The following is a 19,451-nucleotide window of genomic DNA, read 5'->3' as shown; positions in this document are numbered from 1 at the left end:
ATGTGATCATCTGTAATTTTAATATCAGTTCATTTTTTTCATTATCAGAATTGGATTAGACTATACTAAGTATGGGAAGGTCTACAGAGCAAACAAACTCATAGAATGCTGGTAGGAATGTCAGTTATTATATACACAAGGGAAAACCGTTGAGTATTATGTAGCAAACATGGTGACCTGTGTTTGCTGTTTGACCTATAATTTATAAATCTAGAGAAATTTGTGCTTATATGCACCAAACTACACAAAAACACTTGTTCCTGGAAGCATCATTTATGTCAGACAAAAACAAGACACATAAGTGGCAGTCAACTCTACCATTCACATGCATTTGTTTGGAAAAAGATGAAGCTTCTTCCCTAGATGATGTTTGGTGCAAGCTACGCATGATGATATCAATAATTTTGAGCTGCTTTCAGCTGCTGAAACTTAACTCTGTAATCATGTCATTCTTCTCCAGGTATCATTTATTCTTTATTTTTGAGGATCTTTCTTTTCCCTCTGGAGACACCTGAGTTCACAATCCTGGGGCGATATGGCAGAATCTTTTTTTTCGGATTTTGGCTTGTTGTGGTACCTGAAGGAGCTCAGAAAGGAAGAGTTTTGGAAACTTAAGGAGCTCCTCAAACAACCTTTGGAGAAATTTGAACTCAAGCCAATCCCCTGGGCTGAGCTGAAGAAGGCCTCCAAAGAAGATGTAGCAAAGCTGTTGGACAAACATTACCCAGGAAAGCAGGCATGGGAGGTAACACTGAACCTGTTTCTACAGATCAATAGGAAAGATCTCTGGACAAAGGCTCAGGAAGAGATGAGAAGTAAGTGCTGGATGACGGGGCAAGGACCCATGGGGGAAGCCTGGGAACAAGGTGATAGCATTGTTAAATGAGTTGCCACCCCCTCCATCAGATGAGAATGTGTGTGGGTCAAGGTGAGAGTTGAAGGTAGGAAGAGTTGCAGGCCAGGGCTGTTCATATGTGGGCCAGCGATGAACTGGGGACAGATGGCGTCCTGATACCAACTGTTCACCTAAGGAGTGTCTTCCAATTTTTCCACCCCAAGTGGAGTTGTTGTTACAGGAGATGAGTGGCCAGTTAGTGTCTGCATTGCCAGGTCTACTGAGATGGAATTCTAGTATGGTAGTTGCCTATCTTTTTTTTTTTAGAGACAGGGTCTTGCCATGTTGCTCAGGCTGGTCTTGAACTCCCAGGCTCAAGTGATCCACCTGCCTAGGCATCCCAAAGTGCTGTGATTACAGGAGTGAGCCACCATGCCTAACTGCCTGTCCTTTGTGACCAGACATGTACCAAGGAGTAGGTAGAATCTTAAGACAATCAGACAGCATATGTCCCAGGTACTACAGGAAGCATTCTTGCGAGCTTGTTTGGAGGTTCTAGTAGGGGAGCACAGCTTCTCTTCTGCCCGTGATGGAAGGACCTTCCTCTATGGGCAAAGGTTGTCATCGTCTTTGACCCAGGGGAGACCTTCAGGACGGACGCATATGGAGCAGTGAGGGAGGAAGTGGACACCCGCCCAGCTGGCCACATCAGCCGAATTAGCCCTGGGGCGATCAATGGGGTTACAGACATCACAGCCAGGTTGTCCTCACGTCCTGGAAGCATTCTTTCTGCATAATGTCTTTTCATTCTTTTCACAACCCAGGAAAGGTTTACAAGTCAGAAAACTGGACAAAACAGTATTCCCATGTGTTACATGACTTTTCCAAAAGTGACAGATCTGACTCCGAACCAGTTCTGCTGGACTCATTGATGGGGTCTACACCCTCCTCTGGGGGGGATACTTAGGAAAAACTAAATATATTCCCTATTAGGTATCTAGTAATTAGCATTTGTTTCTGATGATTGTTATCTTCTCCCTTTACTTTTGAGTTCCATCAACTTCTGTCATGTTTACTTCTGTTTTGTTCATGTTTCTTCTTTGTGTTGGTAATTCTAATTTGAGACCTTATTTCGTATCCCCACATGCTTGAGGGTATTTTATTTGGTTTGGAGTTGCTTGCTGTGTTAGTTTTTTGTTTTTTTTGTTTTTTGTTTTATTTTTTTGAGACGGAGTCTTGCTCTGTTGCCCAGGTTGGAGGGCAGTGACATGATCTCGGTTCACTGCAACTTCTGCCTCCCAGGTTCAAGCGATTCTCCTGCCTCAGCTTCCCGAGTAGCTGGGATTACAGGCATGCACCACCACGCCCAGCTAATTTTTGTATTTTTAGTAGAGACGGGGTATCACCATGTTGGTCAGGCTGGTCTCAAACTCCTGACCTCAGATGATCCTCCTGCCTGGGCTTCCCAAAGTGCTGTGATTACAGGTGTGTGCCAGTTTTCTTTATCTCTGTGGTTCGTGTCTTTGACTTTTCTGCTGATTAATGTTCTATGTTGGCAGATGAAAAAGTGACTGAGTCAGTGTCTGAACTGAGAGTTTCTCACTTGGGACACTGAGGTCCTAAATGTTATAAAAATCTGTAAGACGTGACATGACTTTTTTCTTTTTTGAGACGGAGTCTCGCTCTGTCGCCCAGGCTGGAGTGCAGTGGCGCGATCTCAGCTCACTGCAAGCTCTGCCTCCCGGGTTCCCAGCATTCTCCTGCCTCAGCCTCCCAAGTAGCTGGGACTACAGGCACCACGCCCAGATAATTTTTTGTATTTTTAGTAGAGATGGGGTCTCACCGTGTTAGCCAGGATGGTCTCGATCTCCTGACCTCATGATCCACCCACCTCAGCCTCCCAAAGTGCGGGGATTACAGGCGTGAATCATCAGTTTTAAATAACCTTGCTTATGAATTTTGTCTCAAAAACCTTGGATGTCAGCAAATGTTTACTATGGGCAAATATAGAAAGTGAATAATATAATGATAAATCCATTCAATTAAATAGCATAGGGTTTTGCCAGGCGTGGTGGCTCACACCCGTAATCCGAGCACTTTGGGAGGCTGAGGTGGGCGGATCACCTAAGGTCAGGAGTTCGAGACCAGCCTGGCCTACATGGTGAGACATTCTATCTACTAAAAATACAAAAATTACCCAGGCGTGGTCGTGCACGCCTGTAATCCCAGCTACTCGGGAGGCTGAGGCACGAGAATCACTAGAACCTGGGAGGTGGAAGTTGCAGTGAGCCACAATCACACCACTGCACTTTAGCCTGGGCCACAGAGTGATGAGACTCTGTCTCAAAAAAAATTTTTTTAATAAATAGCATAGTGTTTTATGACGAAAAATGTGCATGAATTTAGAAAGATGTCCATAATATATTGTTCAGCCAAAAACCATGTTTGAAAATAGTATATACAGTATAATTCTACTGTAGAGAGAAAAATCGGGCAGAAGAAAAATGTAGAGTAATACAGACACAGATCAAGCTATGAGCCATGATTATATACATTGATGACATTTTGGAATGGCCTTATTTCCTTTCTCTTTATCTGCATATTTTTTAATTTAATTTTTTAATAGAGATGGAGTCTCACTATGTTGGCCAAGCTGGTCTTGAACTCCTGGCCTCAAGTGCTCCTCCTGCCTCAGCACTCCCAAAGCGCTGGGATTACCGGCGTGAGCCACGGTGCCTAGCATGTATGTTTTAAATTCAAGACAGTTTTACAATATTAATTTTGTACAAAGTCAGTCACTGCTCAGAGACTTGAATAACTCCTGTGCGGCGGTGTTAAAGGGATATAGCGGAGAATAAAGTGGATGCTGTTCCCTCCTGTGATGTCCACAGACGAGTGTGCAAGGAGAGCATAGACCATCGGTGGAACCGTCCCTGCCTTCCTGTGAGCAACTGTAGGGCCCCTTTGCAGTCTCCTTCCGTCCAGTCCCTTCCCAAGACTCAAAATTTTTCTGAAATTTGAAAACTCAGATTATGAACAGGATTTTAATTCTTCTCCCTTCTCCATTTCTCATCACTCATTAGATAAACTTTGCATAAAATATATATTTTGTGGCTGGGCATGGTGGCTTACGCCTGTAATCCCAGCACTTTGGGAGGCCAAGGAGGGCAGATCACCTGAGGTCAAGAGTTCAAGACCAGCCTGACCAACATGGTGAGACCCTGTATCTACTAAAAATACAAAAATTAGCCGGGCGTGGTGGCAGGTGCCTGTAATCCCAGCTACTTGGGAGGCTGAGGCAGAAGAATCGCTTGAACCTGGGAGGCAGAGGTTGCAGTGAGCTGAGATGGCGCCATCTCACTCCAGCCTGGGGGACAAGAGCGAGAGTTCATCTCAAAAAAAAAAAATATATATATATATATATGTGTGTGTGTGTGTGTATGTGTATGTATATATGTGTATATATGTATATATGTGTATATATATGTGTGCGTATATATGTATATATATGTGTGTGTGTGTATATATATGTGTACTTTGTTGATAGGTGACCTGCTATCATCAGTTTAATTAAAGAGAATGCAGAAATTAGGGGAAGGTTATATAGACAAGACCAATTTTCGAAACAATTGATATAGTAAAATTTTTTTTTTTTTTTTTTTTTGAGTCTCATGCTGTTGCCCAGGCTTGAGTGCAGTGGTGTTATGTTGGCTTATTGCAATCTCCGCTTCCTAGGTTCAAGCAATTCTTGTGCCTCAGCTTCCTGAGTAGGTGGGACCACAGGCACGTACTGGTTGACAGCCGGGCGCGGTGGCTCACGCCTGTAATCCCAGCACTTTGGGAGACCCAGGCGGGCAGATCACGAGGTCAGGAGATCGAGACCATCCTGGCCAACATGGTGAAACCCCGTCTCTACTAAAAACACAAAAAACTTAGCCGGGCGTGGTGGCGGGCGCCTGTAGTCCCAGCTACTCTGGAGGCTGAGGGAGGAGAATGGCGTGAACCCGGGAGGCGGAGCTTGCAGTGAGCTGAGATCGCGCCACCGCACTCCAGCCTGGGCGACAGAGTGAGACTCCGTCAAAAAAAAAAAAAAAAAAAAAAAAAAATCTGGTTGACAACTGGTTGAGTTTATCTAAAGACCTGGGATCAAAATAAAGGAAATGTCTGGGTTAAGATAAAGGATTATGGAGATCCACATCCTTATTTGTACAGGAGACCTTCAGAGAGAATAGGTTGAAAAATGTTTCTTATCAGACTTCAAGCCTGTGTTCGTGTTAATGGAGAGGTACAATGAAGTATGTCTGACCCCCACTTCCCATCATGGCGTGAACCAGTCTCTCAGGTTAAATTTTAAAAGCACCCTGGCTTCAGATGGCTGGCGAGTATTAGAATTTTATTTTTGGTTTACAGTTCTCAGAAGTATAAAAGAATGAGTGCATTTTTACCTATCTTATATGCTGTTCTCATTAACACAGATAAGCTAAACCCGTACAGAAAGCATATGAAGGAAAAATTTCAACTCATATGGAAGAAGGAAACCTGTCTTCACGTCCCTGAGCATTTCTACAAAGAAACCATGAAAAATGAGTATAAAGAATTGAATGACGCATATACTGCTGCGGCTAGACGACACACTGTGGTCCTGGAAGGTCCTGATGGAATTGGAAAAACAACCCTTTTAAGAAAAGTGATGTTGGACTGGGCAGAGGGAAACTTATGGAAGGATAGGTTCACATTTGTGTTTTTCCTCAATGTCTATGAAATGAACGGTATCGCAGAGACCAGCTTACTGGAGCTCCTCTCTAGGGACTGGCCGGAGCCTTCAGAGAAGATCGAAGACATTTTTTCCCAGCCAGAGAGAATTCTGTTCATCATGGATGGCTTTGAGCAACTGAAGTTTAACTTACAACTTAAGGCTGACTTGAGCGATGATTGGAGGCAGCGGCAGCCAATGCCGATTATCCTGAGCAGTTTGTTGCAAAAAAAGATGCTTCCAGAATCCTCTCTGCTTGTTGCATTAGGAAAACTGGCTATGCAAAAACACTATTTTATGTTGCGGCATCCAAAACTCATAAAGCTCTTAGGATTCAGTGAATCTGAAAAGAAGTCGTATTTCTCCTACTTCTTTGGTGAGAAGAGCAAAGCCTTGAAAGTCTTCAATTTTGTGAGAGATAATGGGCCGCTGTTTATCTTGTGCCATAATCCCTTTATATGCTGGTTGGTCTGTACTTGTGTGAAACCGAGGCTAGAGAGGGGAGAAGACCTTGAAATAAACTCCCAAAACACCACCTATTTATATGCATCCTTTTTAACAACTGTATTCAAAGCAGGAAGTCAGAGTTTTCCACCTAAGGTGAACAGAGCCCGACTAAAAAGCCTGTGTGCTTTGGCTGCAGAGGGAATTTGGACATATACATATGTATTTTCCCATGGGGATCTCCGGAGGAATGGGTTATCTGAGTCTGAGGGCTTGATGTGGGTGGGTATGAGACTCCTCCAAAGGAGAGGGGACTGTTTTGCCTTCATGCATCTGTGTATCCAAGAGTTTTGTGCCGCCATGTTTTATTTGCTGAAACGACCCAAAGACGATCCTAACCCGGCCATTGGAAGCATAACCCAGCTTGTAAGAGCAAGTGTGGTTCAGCCTCAAACCCTCTTGACCCAGGTGGGGATATTCATGTTTGGAATTTCAACAGAAGAAATCGTCAGCATGCTGGAGACCTCCTTTGGTTTTCCACTGTCAAAAGACCTAAAGCAGGAAATAACCCAATGCCTTGAAAGTTTAAGTCAATGTGAAGCTGATAGGGAAGCCATAGCTTTCCAGGAACTATTCATTGGTTTGTTTGAAACTCAGGAAAAAGAATTTGTAACCAAAGTGATGAATTTCTTTGAAGAAGTTTTCATTTATATTGGTAACATAGAACATTTGGTAATAGCTTCATTCTGCCTGAAGCATTGTCAACATTTAACGACACTTCGCATGTGTGTGGAGAATATCTTTCCAGATGACTCAGGATGCATCTCAGAGTGAGTCTGTCTATTAATCCCCCGTCCCACACACTACGCTTGGAGTTTGCTCTAGTGGCCTGTGGGTATTTCATGGGCCTTATGCCACTGTGCTTAAAAGCATGGAGGTCGGAGTCAGAAAGCCTTCCTTTCGAGCCTTGGCACTGCTGTGGGATCATGAGCTGCAACTTCTTGAACTTTTTCCATTTGCATAAAAAGAGATAAAAGTTTTATCTACTTCATAGGGCCTGTGTGAGATTAAAAGGCGGCTAGCAGGACTTTTTTTTTTTTTTTTTTTTTTTTTTTTTTTTTTTTGAGACGGAGTCTTGCTCTATCACCCAGGCTGGAGTGCAGTGGCACGATCTTGGCCTACTGCAACCTCCACCTCCCAGGTTCAAGCGACTCTCCTGCCTCAGCTTCCCAAGTAGCTGGGATTACAGGTGCCCACCACCACGCCCAGCTAATTTTTGTATTTTTGGTAGAGACAGGGTTTAACCATGTTAGCCAGGCTGGTCTTGAACTCCTGAACTCAGGTGATCCACCCATCTCGGCCTCCCAAAGTGCTAGGATTACAACCGTAAGCCACTGCGCCTGGCCTTGCTTGCTTCCTCCCTCCCTCCCTCCCTCCCTCCGTTCCTTCCTCTTTCTTTCTCTTTTTCTCTTTCTTTCCTTTTCTTTTTTTTTTTTCACCATTTTTATTGTTGTCAGACTGTGCTTTTTTTTTCCCCCTCCATAGCTTGTGCGGTATCCCCCAGTGACCCCACTGAGAGGGGACTCCTGGAAGTTCGTGCCTCGTTTCCTCTGCATTTTTTCCATATGCCTTTTCCCTCCGCTGATTTTGCCTTGTATTCTTCCATCGGGTTCAGGTTACCAGCTCATACGTTAGCTCTCAGATACATGCTGCTGTTCATGATAACATTTTTGGATACAGTTCCCTGTTCACTGAGGGGTCACCAAATAACCCTTGTTCACAGAATACAATAGAGTATTCTCACCTAAAAGAGGAGGAAATGAAGCAGAATAAGGTTGAATAGCTTGTCCAGGGTCACGTAGCTACTAAATGTTTACACCGAGTCTGATTCCAATCAATTACTCTTGTCTCAGGATCCACTTTCTTTTTTTTTATTTCCAACTTTTAAGTTCAGGGATACATGTGCAGGATGTGCAAGTTTGTGACATAGGTAAGCGTGTGTCATGGTGATTTGCTGGGCAGATCATCCCATCACCCAGGTATCAAGCCCGATATCCACTAGCTATTCTTCCTGATGCTCTCCCTCCTCCCAAGCCCCACACTCCAACAGGCCCCAGTGTGTGTGGTTCCCCTCCCTGTGTCCATGTGTTCTCATCATTCAGCTCCTACTTATAAGTGAGAACATGTGGTATTTGGTTTTCTGTCCCTGCATTCGTTTGCTAAGGATAATGGCCTCCTGCTCCATCCATGTCCTTGCAAAGGACATGATCTTGTTCCTTTTCATGGCTGCATAGTATTCCATGATGTATATGTACCACATTTTCTTTATCCAGTCTATCATTGATGGGCATTTAGGTTGATTCCATGTCTTTGCTATTGTAAATAGTGTTCCTTTTTTTTTTTTTTTTTTTTTTGAGACAGGGTCTAGCTCTGTTTCCCTAGCTTAGTGCAGTGGCATGATCATAGCTCACTTTAGTCTTATACTCCTGGGTTCAAGTGATTCTCTCACCTCAGCCCCCAAATAGCTGGGACTACAGGTGTATGCCACCACATCTGTCTAATTTTTTAAATTTTTAATAGAGATGGAGTCTTGCTATGTTGCCCAGGCCGTCCTCAAACTCCTAAGCTCAAGCGATTCTCTTGCCTTGGCCTCTCAAAGTGCTGGAATTACAGGCTTGAGCCACTCTACCTGGCCAGGGCCTACTTTCTAACTATTATGTCATGTTGGCTCCGTTTACCTGGCTGACCTCCCTGTTCAGGCCTGGGTGTCTTTCAGCTTTGAGGTGCTTTGGAAATGGTGTTCGACCTGTTTTGAGAATGTCTTGAATTGAGTTTAGCCACTGGAGAATCACGATCTTTGTTCTCTCATAGTTACAATGAGAAGCTCGTCTACTGGCGGGAGCTTTGCTCAATGTTCATTACCAACAAGAACTTCCAGATTTTAGACATGGAAAATACCAGCCTCGATGATCCCTCCCTGGCGATTCTTTGCAAAGCGCTGGCTCAGCCTGTTTGTAAACTCCGAAAACTCATGTAAGTTTTATGTTAACCTGTCCTTTAAGCAAATGGCAGAGTTTCCTTCTCTCTACTGTGGCCTTTTTGGAAGAAGACCAATGGATAAATGCAGAGCAGCAATCCAGTGTGTTAAATGTAGTGACATGTACATGTATGTTTATTGCGACACTATTCACAATAGCAAAGACTTGGAACCAACCCAAATGTCCATCAATGATAGACTGGATTAAGAAAATGTGGCACATATACACCATGGAATACTATGCAGCCATAAAAAAGGATGAGTTCATGTCCTTTGTAGGAACATGGACGAAGCTGGAAACCATCATTCTCAGCAAACTATCGCAAGGACAAAAAACCAAACAACGCATGTTCTAACTCATAGGTGGGAATTGAACAATGAGAACACATGGACACAGGAAGGGGAACATCACACACCGGGGACTGTTGTGGGGTGGGGGGAGAGGGAAGGGATAGCGTTAGGAGATATACCTAATGTAAATGACGAGTTAATGGGTGCAGCACACCAACATGGCACATGTATACATATGTAACAAACCTGCACGTTGTACACATGCACCCTAGAACTTAAAGTATAATAATAATAAAAAAAATGTAGTGACATGTAAAATGAAATCTAGTTGGAGGGCCAGAGAGCAAGCAGTCCTGGTTAGGGATGACCTTTGCTTGGATGTGGGTGGATGGAGAATAGATGTTTCTCAGGTGAGAAAGGAAGAGTGCTGAGGACAGACAGAAAAATAGCCTTAAATTTGTAAAAAAAAAAAAAAAAAAAAAAAAAGAAGAAGAAGAAAAATAATGAAGATAAGCATAATGGGTAGCATTCATAAAACAGAGTGCTGATGTGCAATATTTTCTTCAGTTTCTTTTAATCCTAATAAAGTTTTTGTTATTACTTTTATACAAATAATGTATGAGAGGATAGAAACACAGTTGTTCCTTAATATTTTACTTATCTTGATTTGCCTGGGCCATGCTGTTCTCTTCACCCCTGTAAGCAAACTTACTGCTTTCAGGTTAAATTTAAGTCTTCCTTCAGCTTGAAAAGTCATGTCATCACGGAAGACTTGCTATGCTCCCAAAGCACCTTATACATCTTTTTGGTAAGAGTTATTGCATTGAATTATTGGCCCACATATTTGTGCAGAAAAAAGTTAACATAGCAGACGTTAAGACTGCTGTCTTGAGAAAGGCCTCTTTGCTAAGTTGGTCCTTGGCTGATGTCTTTTTTGTTTGTTTGTTTTTGTTGTGTTGTTGTTGTTTTGAGATGGAGTTTTGCCCTTGTTGCCCAGGCTGGAGTGCAGTGGAATGATCTCGGCTCACCGCAACCTCCACCTCCCGGGTTCAAGCGATTCTCCTGCCTCAGTCTCCCGAGTAGCTGGGATTACAGGCACGCACCACGACACCTGGCTAGTTTTTGTATTAGTAGAGACGGGATTTCACCATGTTGGCCAGGCTGGTCTCAAACTCCTGGCCTTGTGATCCGCCCGCCTCGGCCTCCCAAAGTGCTGGGATTACAGACGTGAGCCACCGCACCTGGCCTGGCTGATGTCTTGAAACTTGGACTTTGGGAGAGTTTCCACCAACCTGACTGATAAGAATGGTTCACTGTTCGTAAACTCTACCGGCACTGTGGTTTATACTGAATGTCTGGTTTCCTTCAGTGAGTTTTGAATTTTGGTTCATGCTAGGCAGAGGGTGCCTATATGACAAGCCCCAGTAAAAACCACGGACATTGAATCCTTAATGAGCTTCCCTGGTAGATGACACTTCACATGTGTTCTCACATTTTGTTGCTGGAGGAATTTATTGTGTCCTGGTGTCCTGGTGATCCCACGGGGAGAGGACTCTTGGAAGCTTTTGTCTGGTTTTCTCTGGATTTTTCCTATGTTCTTTTTCCCCTTGGTGGTTTTTCCTTTGTGTCCTTTTGCTGAAATAAATCATAGCCATTGTAAGACTGTATTGCAAGTCGTATGAGGTCTCCTAGCAAGTCACCAAAGCTAGGAGTGATCTTGGGGAGCACAGTGTTTCTCTGTTGACTAAACCTCCATGATGGATGGGGATGCGTTTACCCTCACATCCTCAGCATCTAGAAAAATACAAAGCTTTGTAGGGGCTCACTAAACATCCATAGAATGAATGTGTGCTGAAAATAATGAAGGAACTGACTCAAAAGAATTTCTAAAGATCCCACATGGAGAGTAAAAAGTGGACCTCACTGAACTTTTTTTTTCTGGAAAATGTTAAAGTAGGGGACTGGCTTGATTATAACGCATGAGCAGTATCTGAATTTCAGTGGGATCTGTGAGGAATAGTAGCAAGGAAGAGGTGGTTAGTGGTCTTGCAATGAAGACATTTGTCATTGATTTTTGTTTTATAAATTCAGTCTCAAAGCACAAGAAGTCATTGATTTTCAGATGAGATCAATGGCAACATGAAGCAGAACAGTAATCTGGATAAACCTGGGTGAAGGCATGCATTAAGATGTACGTGTCCTTCCTAGGAACCTTAGGTTACAAAATGAGGACATTAGTGCTTCTTCACAGTGTTGATGACAGAATAAATAATTGATCTTTTATTTAAAAAAACTTTTTTTGAGATGGAGTCTCTGTCGCCCAGGCTGGAGTGCAATGGCACAATCTCAGCTCACTGCAACCTCCGCCTCCCAGGTTCAAGCAATGCTCCTGCCTCAGCCTCCCAAGTAGCTGGGATTACAGGTGCCCGCCACCACACCTGGCTAATTTTGTATTTTTAGTAGAGATGGGGTTTCACTATGTTGGCCAGGCTGGTCTCAAACTCCTGACCTCATATGATCCACCTGCCTTGACCTCCCAACTCATTGATATTTTACACAAGTCCTTTAGTTCAGTGTCTAGTAAAAACATCATTAGATTCATTTTAAGTTGTCCAGAAATGATAGAGACAGTTTGGTCATTTCTCTTCAAAGGTATCTAGCCACATGCCTTGAAATTGAAAAATGTTTTTCCTTCTCTTTTTTGTTGTGTATATGAATGATGAATGCAATTGCTGAGACGAATGGAGAATCAGAAGCCAGAGCTCATTCCTTCAACATCGATTCTAATGCCTCCCCAAGGTTAGGGTTTAGGGAACGTTGGAGGTATCATCCAACTGCCATCACTCACATGGAATGGTTAGTTCAGATCCTGTTCTATTTATCAACTTTTTTTCTGTCATAGTTAAGGAAAAAGTTATCCTTGAGAAAAAGTGATAATAGTTTCTGGAAACAGAGTGGCATTAGTAGAGGCTGAGAGAAGTAGATTGATTCCTTGGGTTATGTAGGGCAGACTAATAACGGATCAATATGTTCCAAACGCACATACCTCCAGCGTTCCTTAATCCCTAACGCTGGGGAGGCATTGGACTCAAAGTTGAAGGAATGAGCCCAGGCTTCTGCTTCTTTATTCATCTCAGCAATTGCATTTTTTATCATTTTATGTGCAGAAAAAGGAAAAAGTTGACAAGGCAAATAGTCAACAAATGGTATCATAATCAACTGTTCTATTTTAGTTTGCCCCTTTTCCATGAGGTTGATTATCCTGAAATGGCGATGATTCCTGATTACATGTTCATCTTTGTGACTGTTTTCCCACCATATTGTCTGTTGACTCGATTGTTCGCTGCTGGCTGACGGTTGGCATTCACTGCAGCTGCCTAGCTAACCAATCCCAGTGCTTTCATTAATGTGGTGTGGTGGCTTGGAGGCCGGATCTTCCTGTCCTTTTTGCCACACACCCCCCTTATTCTCACAGGTGTCTCCAGAAATCAAGGGGGTTCGCTGTTTTTCTTTTTTTTTTCTGAGACAGAGTCTCGCTCTGTCCCCCAGGCTGGAGTGCAATGGTGCAATCTCGGCTCACTGCAACCTCCACCTCCTGGGTTCAAGCAATTCTCCTGCCTCAGCTTCCCCAGTAGCTGGGACTACAGGTGCCCGCCACCACGCCCGGCTAATTTTTGTATTTTAGTAGAGATGCGGTTTCATCATGTTGCCCAGGGTGGTCTTGAACTCCTGAGCTCAGGCAATCCACCCACCTCAGCCTCCCAAAGTGCTGGGATTACAGGCGGGAGCCACCGCGCCTGGCCTGGATTCCCTGTTTTCATGTGGTAGCACTTCCACCTGTTAATGGGTCAGGCTCTGCTCACCCTCGCCGCACAGATCCCTGTACACCTCACCGCCCTGTCACCAGCTCCTGGCTTCCTTTATCTCCAGGCAGGTGGTACCTGGGTGTCACTCAGACATTTAGGGGATCACTCCGCCCGCAATCCCCACAGTTCCTCCAGCCTGCTGTTCCCCTCTGTGATCTGCCCTTATCTGTCTTTTGATTCTGGCCTACTCAAAATTTCCATTCTAGTTTTTGAACATGGTAAAAATATTTACTTTTAAAATTCTCTGTCATTTCTTAAAGTTGACTAGGAGAGAAATCAGGGTGCGCTCATCTGCTGTAACACCAGGAGTCACATAGAGCAAGTTCTGTGTGTCATGTATTTATTCTTACGTGTGTCTGGTTTGTAAATACACATTTATCAGGCTAATAAATACATATTATATATGGTTTATACATAAATTTTGTCTGGATTTTAAGTACATATTCTGATTTTGTATTTATCTGGTAAATATGTACATATCTGGCTTATAGATACATATTTGTAGTTACGTATTTGGTTTATAAATACACATATATGGCATATACGTGTAGATATTAAAATAAAAGCCAGCATGAATTGACCATGTTCCAGGCATTACAATAAATGCTCATTTCTTTTTTTTGAGACACAGTTTCACTCTTGTTGCCCAGGCTGGAGTGCAGTGGCACCATCTCGGCTCACTGCAGCCTCCGCCTCCTGGGTTCAAGTGATTTTCCTACCTCAGCCTCTTGAGTGCCTGGGATTACAGGCACACACCACCATACCCAGCTAATTTTTTGTATTTTTAGTAGAGACAGGGTTTCGCCTTGTTGCCCAGGCTGGTCTCAAACTCCTGACCTCATGTGATCTGCCTGCCTTGGCCTCCCAAATTACAGGTGTGAGTCACCATGCCTGGCCTTAAATGTTAACTTCTTAATTACCATGACCATATCTTTCATGAAGAGACTGGGCCACACAGCCATTAGGTCATTTGCCCAATCTTGCAAAAGCAACAAGGAGAAAAGCACAATGTCAAATCCAGTTTCCTGTAACTCTGGAGCCTGAGTTTTTTGACACTACATAACATTGTCTCTTTTATTAAAAAAAAAAAAACTTAATTTTAAAACAGAAATGGGTTATTTCCTTGGGTAACACAGTTTTGCTTGGAGTATTAATTCAGATATGTGTGCATCATTTTATGTGAGGCATTAATCACATTAATCTCAGAATACAAAGAGGTACAAGTATAGTTTGTTCCTGTCCCCATGGGGCTCGGTTTAACATGGGATTCGTCTGACTCGTTTTCCTTATATGTTTGGAGTTATGTAGAAGTGGAGGGGTTAGGAAGAAACAGGAAAGTTCTAAGCAGCTTGAGCCTCTGTGCTGTCTGGTGTCTGAAAACCCCATCGAGAAATAATTTACGGGCAGGAGTAACCAGAATTCCAGAAACAGTGTGGTGAGGCCCAGCATTCAGGGCAGGAAGAATCGTACAAGAGGTGTCTGTCTTTGTGCTGGGATCTCATTGCATGACGCTATTTTTTTTTTAATCTTTTGCAGATTTACTTCTGTGTACTTTGGACATGATTCAGAATTATTTAAGGCAGTTCTTCACAACCCTCATCTGAAACTTCTGAGCCTGTACGGCACTAGCCTCTCCCAGTCTGACATCAGACACCTGTGTGAGACGCTGAAACATCCAATGTGCAAGATAGAAGAGCTGATGTAAGTCCAGGCTGTTCATGCCGAGTGCTGTTTCTTTCCAAGGTGGGCTTTGCAGTTTGATTTTCTTGTTTTCCTTCCTGGAGGGTCATTGCATCAGCCTTCATCTCTCTTGGTTTTCATCTTTTGAATCTGTCTCTCTCATAAGGTGAAGGTAGATTCTGCCGGGCAAGGCCTCCTCTCAGAAGGTTTGTTTCCGCCTTCCCATCTCTAGTACTCACTTTAATTACTTCTTTTTTTTTTTTTTTTTTTTTTTTTGAGACAGGGTCTCACTCTGTTGCCCAGGCTGGAGTGCAATGACGCAGTCTTGACTCACTGCAACCTCAGCTTCCCGGGTTCAAGCAATCCTCCCACCTCAGCCTCTCAAGTAGCTAGGATTACAGGTGCACGCCACCATACCCAGCTAATTTTCGTAATTTTTTTGTAGAGATGGGGTTTCACCATATTGCCCAGGCTGATCTTGCACTCCTGGTCTTAACCAATCTGCCTGCCTTGTTGACCTCCTAAAGTACTGGGATTACAGTACTTCACATGAGCCATTGCATCCAGCCTCATCTCACGGACACCTCCCTTGATACTTCCTGGTTCTGCCCTCAACCAACCAGGCCAAAACAAGAACACCATTTTTTTTTCCCTAAAGATATTTATAGAAACTTAAAACTGAAGCATGTTAATGATCACAAGTGTGATCGTCTGATTTGGCAGTTGACAGCATTAAAGCTGTCAGGGGGAGAATGACTTGCCCAAAGTAATTTCTTCCTCTTGAACATTGTCAGAGTGGCCCCTGTCCTAACTGGGTGATTTCCAGGCAGAGCAAATCTATCTTTCTTTTTCTATTATTATTATACTTTAAGTTCTGGGGTACATGTGTACAATGTGCAGATTTGTTAGATAGGTATACATGTGCCATGTTGGTTTGCTGTACCCATCAACTCGTCATTTACATTAGGTATATCTCCTAATGCTCTCCCTCCCCCAGCTCCCCACCCGCCGACAGGCCCCAGTGTGTGTTGTTCCCCTCCCTGTGTCCATGTGTTCTCACTGATCAACTCCCACTTATGAGTGAGAACAGGCAGTGTTTGGTTTTCTCTTCTTGTGTTACTTTGCTGAGAATGATGGTTTCCAGTTTCATCCACGTCCCTGCAAAGAACATGAACTCTTCCTTTTTTATGGCTGCATAGTATTCCATGGTGTACATGTACCATATTTTCTTTATCCAGTCTATCATTGATGGGCATTTGGGTTGGTTCCAAGGCTGTGCTATTGTGAACAGTGCCGCAGTAAACATACATGTGCATGTATCTTTATAGTAGAATAATCACTGGCCAATCCATCTTTCCAAAGAGAACAAAGGGAAGTCATTGAGGCAGCAATAAATAAAATCAGCCTGCTAAACCCCCTAAGAGAATATGCTCTTCTCTCTCCCAGTTCACTGTCTTGTCTTTGCAGTAACCGTCAAAAAATGTAATTGACAGATTCATCTATACTTGGTTAATTTTATGCATGTAGACTCATCAGGAGAAAGAGGCAGGTTCTATGCATAAGGGTTGTTTGAGCTTATAGAACTGCTGTAGATCTCATTCCTTATTCAAGCTGTTTCCATATCATGGCAACTTTTTTTTAACTTCTACTCTAACTTTCTTTTCTCAGGGGGAACTTTCAAAATTCTATTGTATTTTGCTCCATTTCATAATTATGTTATCTGCATAGGGTTTTATCTATTATACATTAATATAAGGATTGGGGAACATATCTACAATGATAGATATAATGTAGCTGGGAATGTTGCCTTTTGGGGTAAACTAACTATTCTTCATTTACTTCAATGTGGTATTGGTGGTGGAAGGTCTTCAAAGTCAGGTTCTCTCTAGCTCAGTAGTTCTCAATGGGGGGAATTTTGTCCCTTTGGGGATGTCAATGTTTAGAGACATTTTCAATGATCACAGTTGAGTGGGGAGGGTGCTGCTGGCATCTGGTGGATAGAGACCAAGTGTATTAGTCCGTTTTCACACTGCTGATAGACATACCTGAGACTGAGCAATTTACAAAAGAAAGAGGTTTATTGGACTTACAGTTCGATGTGGCTTGGGAGGCCTCACAATCATGGTAGAAGGTGAAAGGCACATCTCACATGGCGGCAGACAAGAGAAAAGAGCTTGTGCAGGGAAACTCCCCTTTATAAAACCATCAGACCTTGTGAAACATATTCACTGTCAGGAGAACAGCCTGGGAAAGACCCACCCCTGTGATTTAATTATCTTCCACTGGGTCCCTCCGAGAACACATGGGAATTATGGGAGCTACAGGATGAGATTTGGGTGGGGACACAGAGCCAAACCATATCACCAAGGATGCTGCTAAATACCCAGTAATGTACAGGACAGCTCCCCAACAACAAAGGATTATCTAGTCCAGTAGTGCTAGCCTGTGAAGTGCCCTGGGAGAGATTAGACTGATGCTTCTCTTCTGGTGGTGGGAGGGGGTCAGCTTGGCTAAAACAGAATGGGGTATTTGCCTAAATCCAACCCAGGGGCTCTTGTACTAGGAAAAAAACATCTAATACTGTGCAGTGGCCCTGGACAAACATTTTTATGGATACCACACCTTAATTCGTGTGTATCTGGAAACCCTTATGACAAACACCTGTTTCTCCACATCAGCCATTTTACTTTGTCGTTGTTGTTTACTTTTTATTGAAAGATTATTATACTCACAGGAAATTACAAAAATAGTACAGAGAAGTCCCATATACCAATCACCACCCAACTTCCACCAAAGGTAACATGTTACATAACAATAGTGCATTCTTAAAACTAGGAAATTTTACTAATGAAACGTACAAAGCTGTTTTTAAAAATATGCTTTTATGAAACTTCCAGTGAAACTAGACTTAATCAGTATCTTTTAACCAGAGGCTTCACCAGATTATTTGCCTATGAAATGAATGCGTTCCACTTGTCCCGTTTTCTCCCCAACACTTAAGGGTGTTGATCTTTTCAAATCCATTCTGCTTTGGGCATAATATCTGAGTGGGTTTAATTTGCATTTCTCTAATGACTAATAATATGGGCGCCTTTTCATTTGTTTGACTTTCTGGGCTTCCTGTTGTTATATGTCTGTTTGATGTGCTGGTGTAGCCCATTGTTTTATTGGGTTGTCTTCTTCTAATTGATTGACAGGTGTTTTTCCTATATTGTGGAATGAATCCTAGGTCAAATACATGTATTGCAAATATCTTCTATGTGGTTTGGTTTTCCACATTCTTAATATCATCTTTGAATTAAGAGAGATTCTTTATCAAAACTCAGTGTGTCTTTTCGTGTTCAGCTGCTTTTTGTGTTTGTTTAAGGAATCGTTGCCAGGCTTGGTGGCTCATGCCTGTGATCCCAGCAGTTTGGGAGGCTGAGGCAGGAGGATTGTTTGAGGCCAGGAGTTGGAGACCAGCCTGGGCAACATAGTGAGACTCCCGTCTCTAAAAACAAAACAAAAAAATTATCTAGGTATGGTGGTGGATGCCTGTAGTCACAGCTACTCATCAGGCTGATGCAGGAGGATCTCTTGAGCCCAAAGGTCCAAGGTTGCTGCAGTGAGCTGTCATCACGTCACTGCACTCTAACCTGAGTGACAGGGTGAGACCACATCTCAAAAGAAAATAATTGTTTCCAAGCCCAAAGTCATAAGAATGACTTCCTATGCATTTTTCTCTAAAAGTCTTATTGTACCATGCACAAGTGGGGCTATGACCTACTTTGAGTAAGTGTTTCTATGTAGTATAAAGTCAGGTTTTTAAAAAAAATTCACATATGAACACAGAATGCTGTTGAAAAACGACTTTTTCTCAAGTGAACAACAGTAGTTATCGTTATAAACCAGATGACCACGGTGTATTTGAGACCAAAAATATCTGTTTTGATTTTATTTTTGTAGATTTTTTTCCCCCACACATCAGAGAATTGTAGGTTTTCACTGTTTTCTTTCTTTTGTTCTTTTACATGTTAAAGATGTAATTCCATCCCATTCAGGCTGCCATGCTTTTTCTAAATTTAGCCATCAGTATATTTCGTCCCATTGTAGGCAATGTGCTTAATGTGTCTTGTCTCCGGCTAATTTTAAGTTTCCCCTCCCACCCCTATTTTGTGTGGTTTTGGTATTTCTTTGTGTTTATCCTGCTTAAAAATTCACTGAGCTTCCTGCATTTGTGGATGAACGTTTGCACAGGCTTCTGAGAACATTTTACCATGATCTCTATCTTTAAATATGGCTTCTGCTCCATCTTCTCTCTCATTTCCTCTTGGTCTGAGAGGAGAGATCCCCATCATAGTTTCAATCAAGAGTCTTGAAGAATGAGGAGCTTTCTATGAGGCACAGAAGATAATTAGATACAGGCATGCAATAATTAATAAAAAGTCAAAAGACTGAGGAGCTTTTAAAAAATTATCACAATGGAGAGCAAACAGTCCATGCATAAACACTTGCATATGCATTGCCCTTTGAGCAGGATGGAGAAGAGAGATCTGAAGGAGGCCA

General features: G+C 42.8%; 1 protein-coding gene across 1 annotated transcript in view; it reads left to right on the top strand.

Annotated features, from left to right (window-relative positions):
• Positions 1-507: 507 nt before the first annotated feature.
• NLRP9 (NLR family pyrin domain containing 9) overlaps positions 508-19,451 on the top strand; it is a 32,652-nt gene continuing 13,708 nt past the window's right edge. Inside the window, exons 1-4 of the mRNA XM_055370623.2 lie at positions 508-815; positions 5,311-6,862; positions 8,904-9,065; positions 14,763-14,927. Coding sequence (XP_055226598.1) covers positions 536-815; positions 5,311-6,862; positions 8,904-9,065; positions 14,763-14,927 — 2,159 coding nt within the window. The 5' untranslated portion in view covers positions 508-535. The remainder of the gene's footprint in view (positions 816-5,310; positions 6,863-8,903; positions 9,066-14,762; positions 14,928-19,451) is intronic.

Source organism: Gorilla gorilla, chromosome 20 (genome assembly GCF_029281585.2).
Source record: "Gorilla gorilla gorilla isolate KB3781 chromosome 20, NHGRI_mGorGor1-v2.1_pri, whole genome shotgun sequence".
Classification (NCBI taxonomy): Eukaryota; Metazoa; Chordata; class Mammalia; order Primates; family Hominidae; genus Gorilla; species Gorilla gorilla.
Note: the sequence above shows the minus strand (reverse complement) of the source record. Positions and strands in the feature narration are given on the sequence as shown.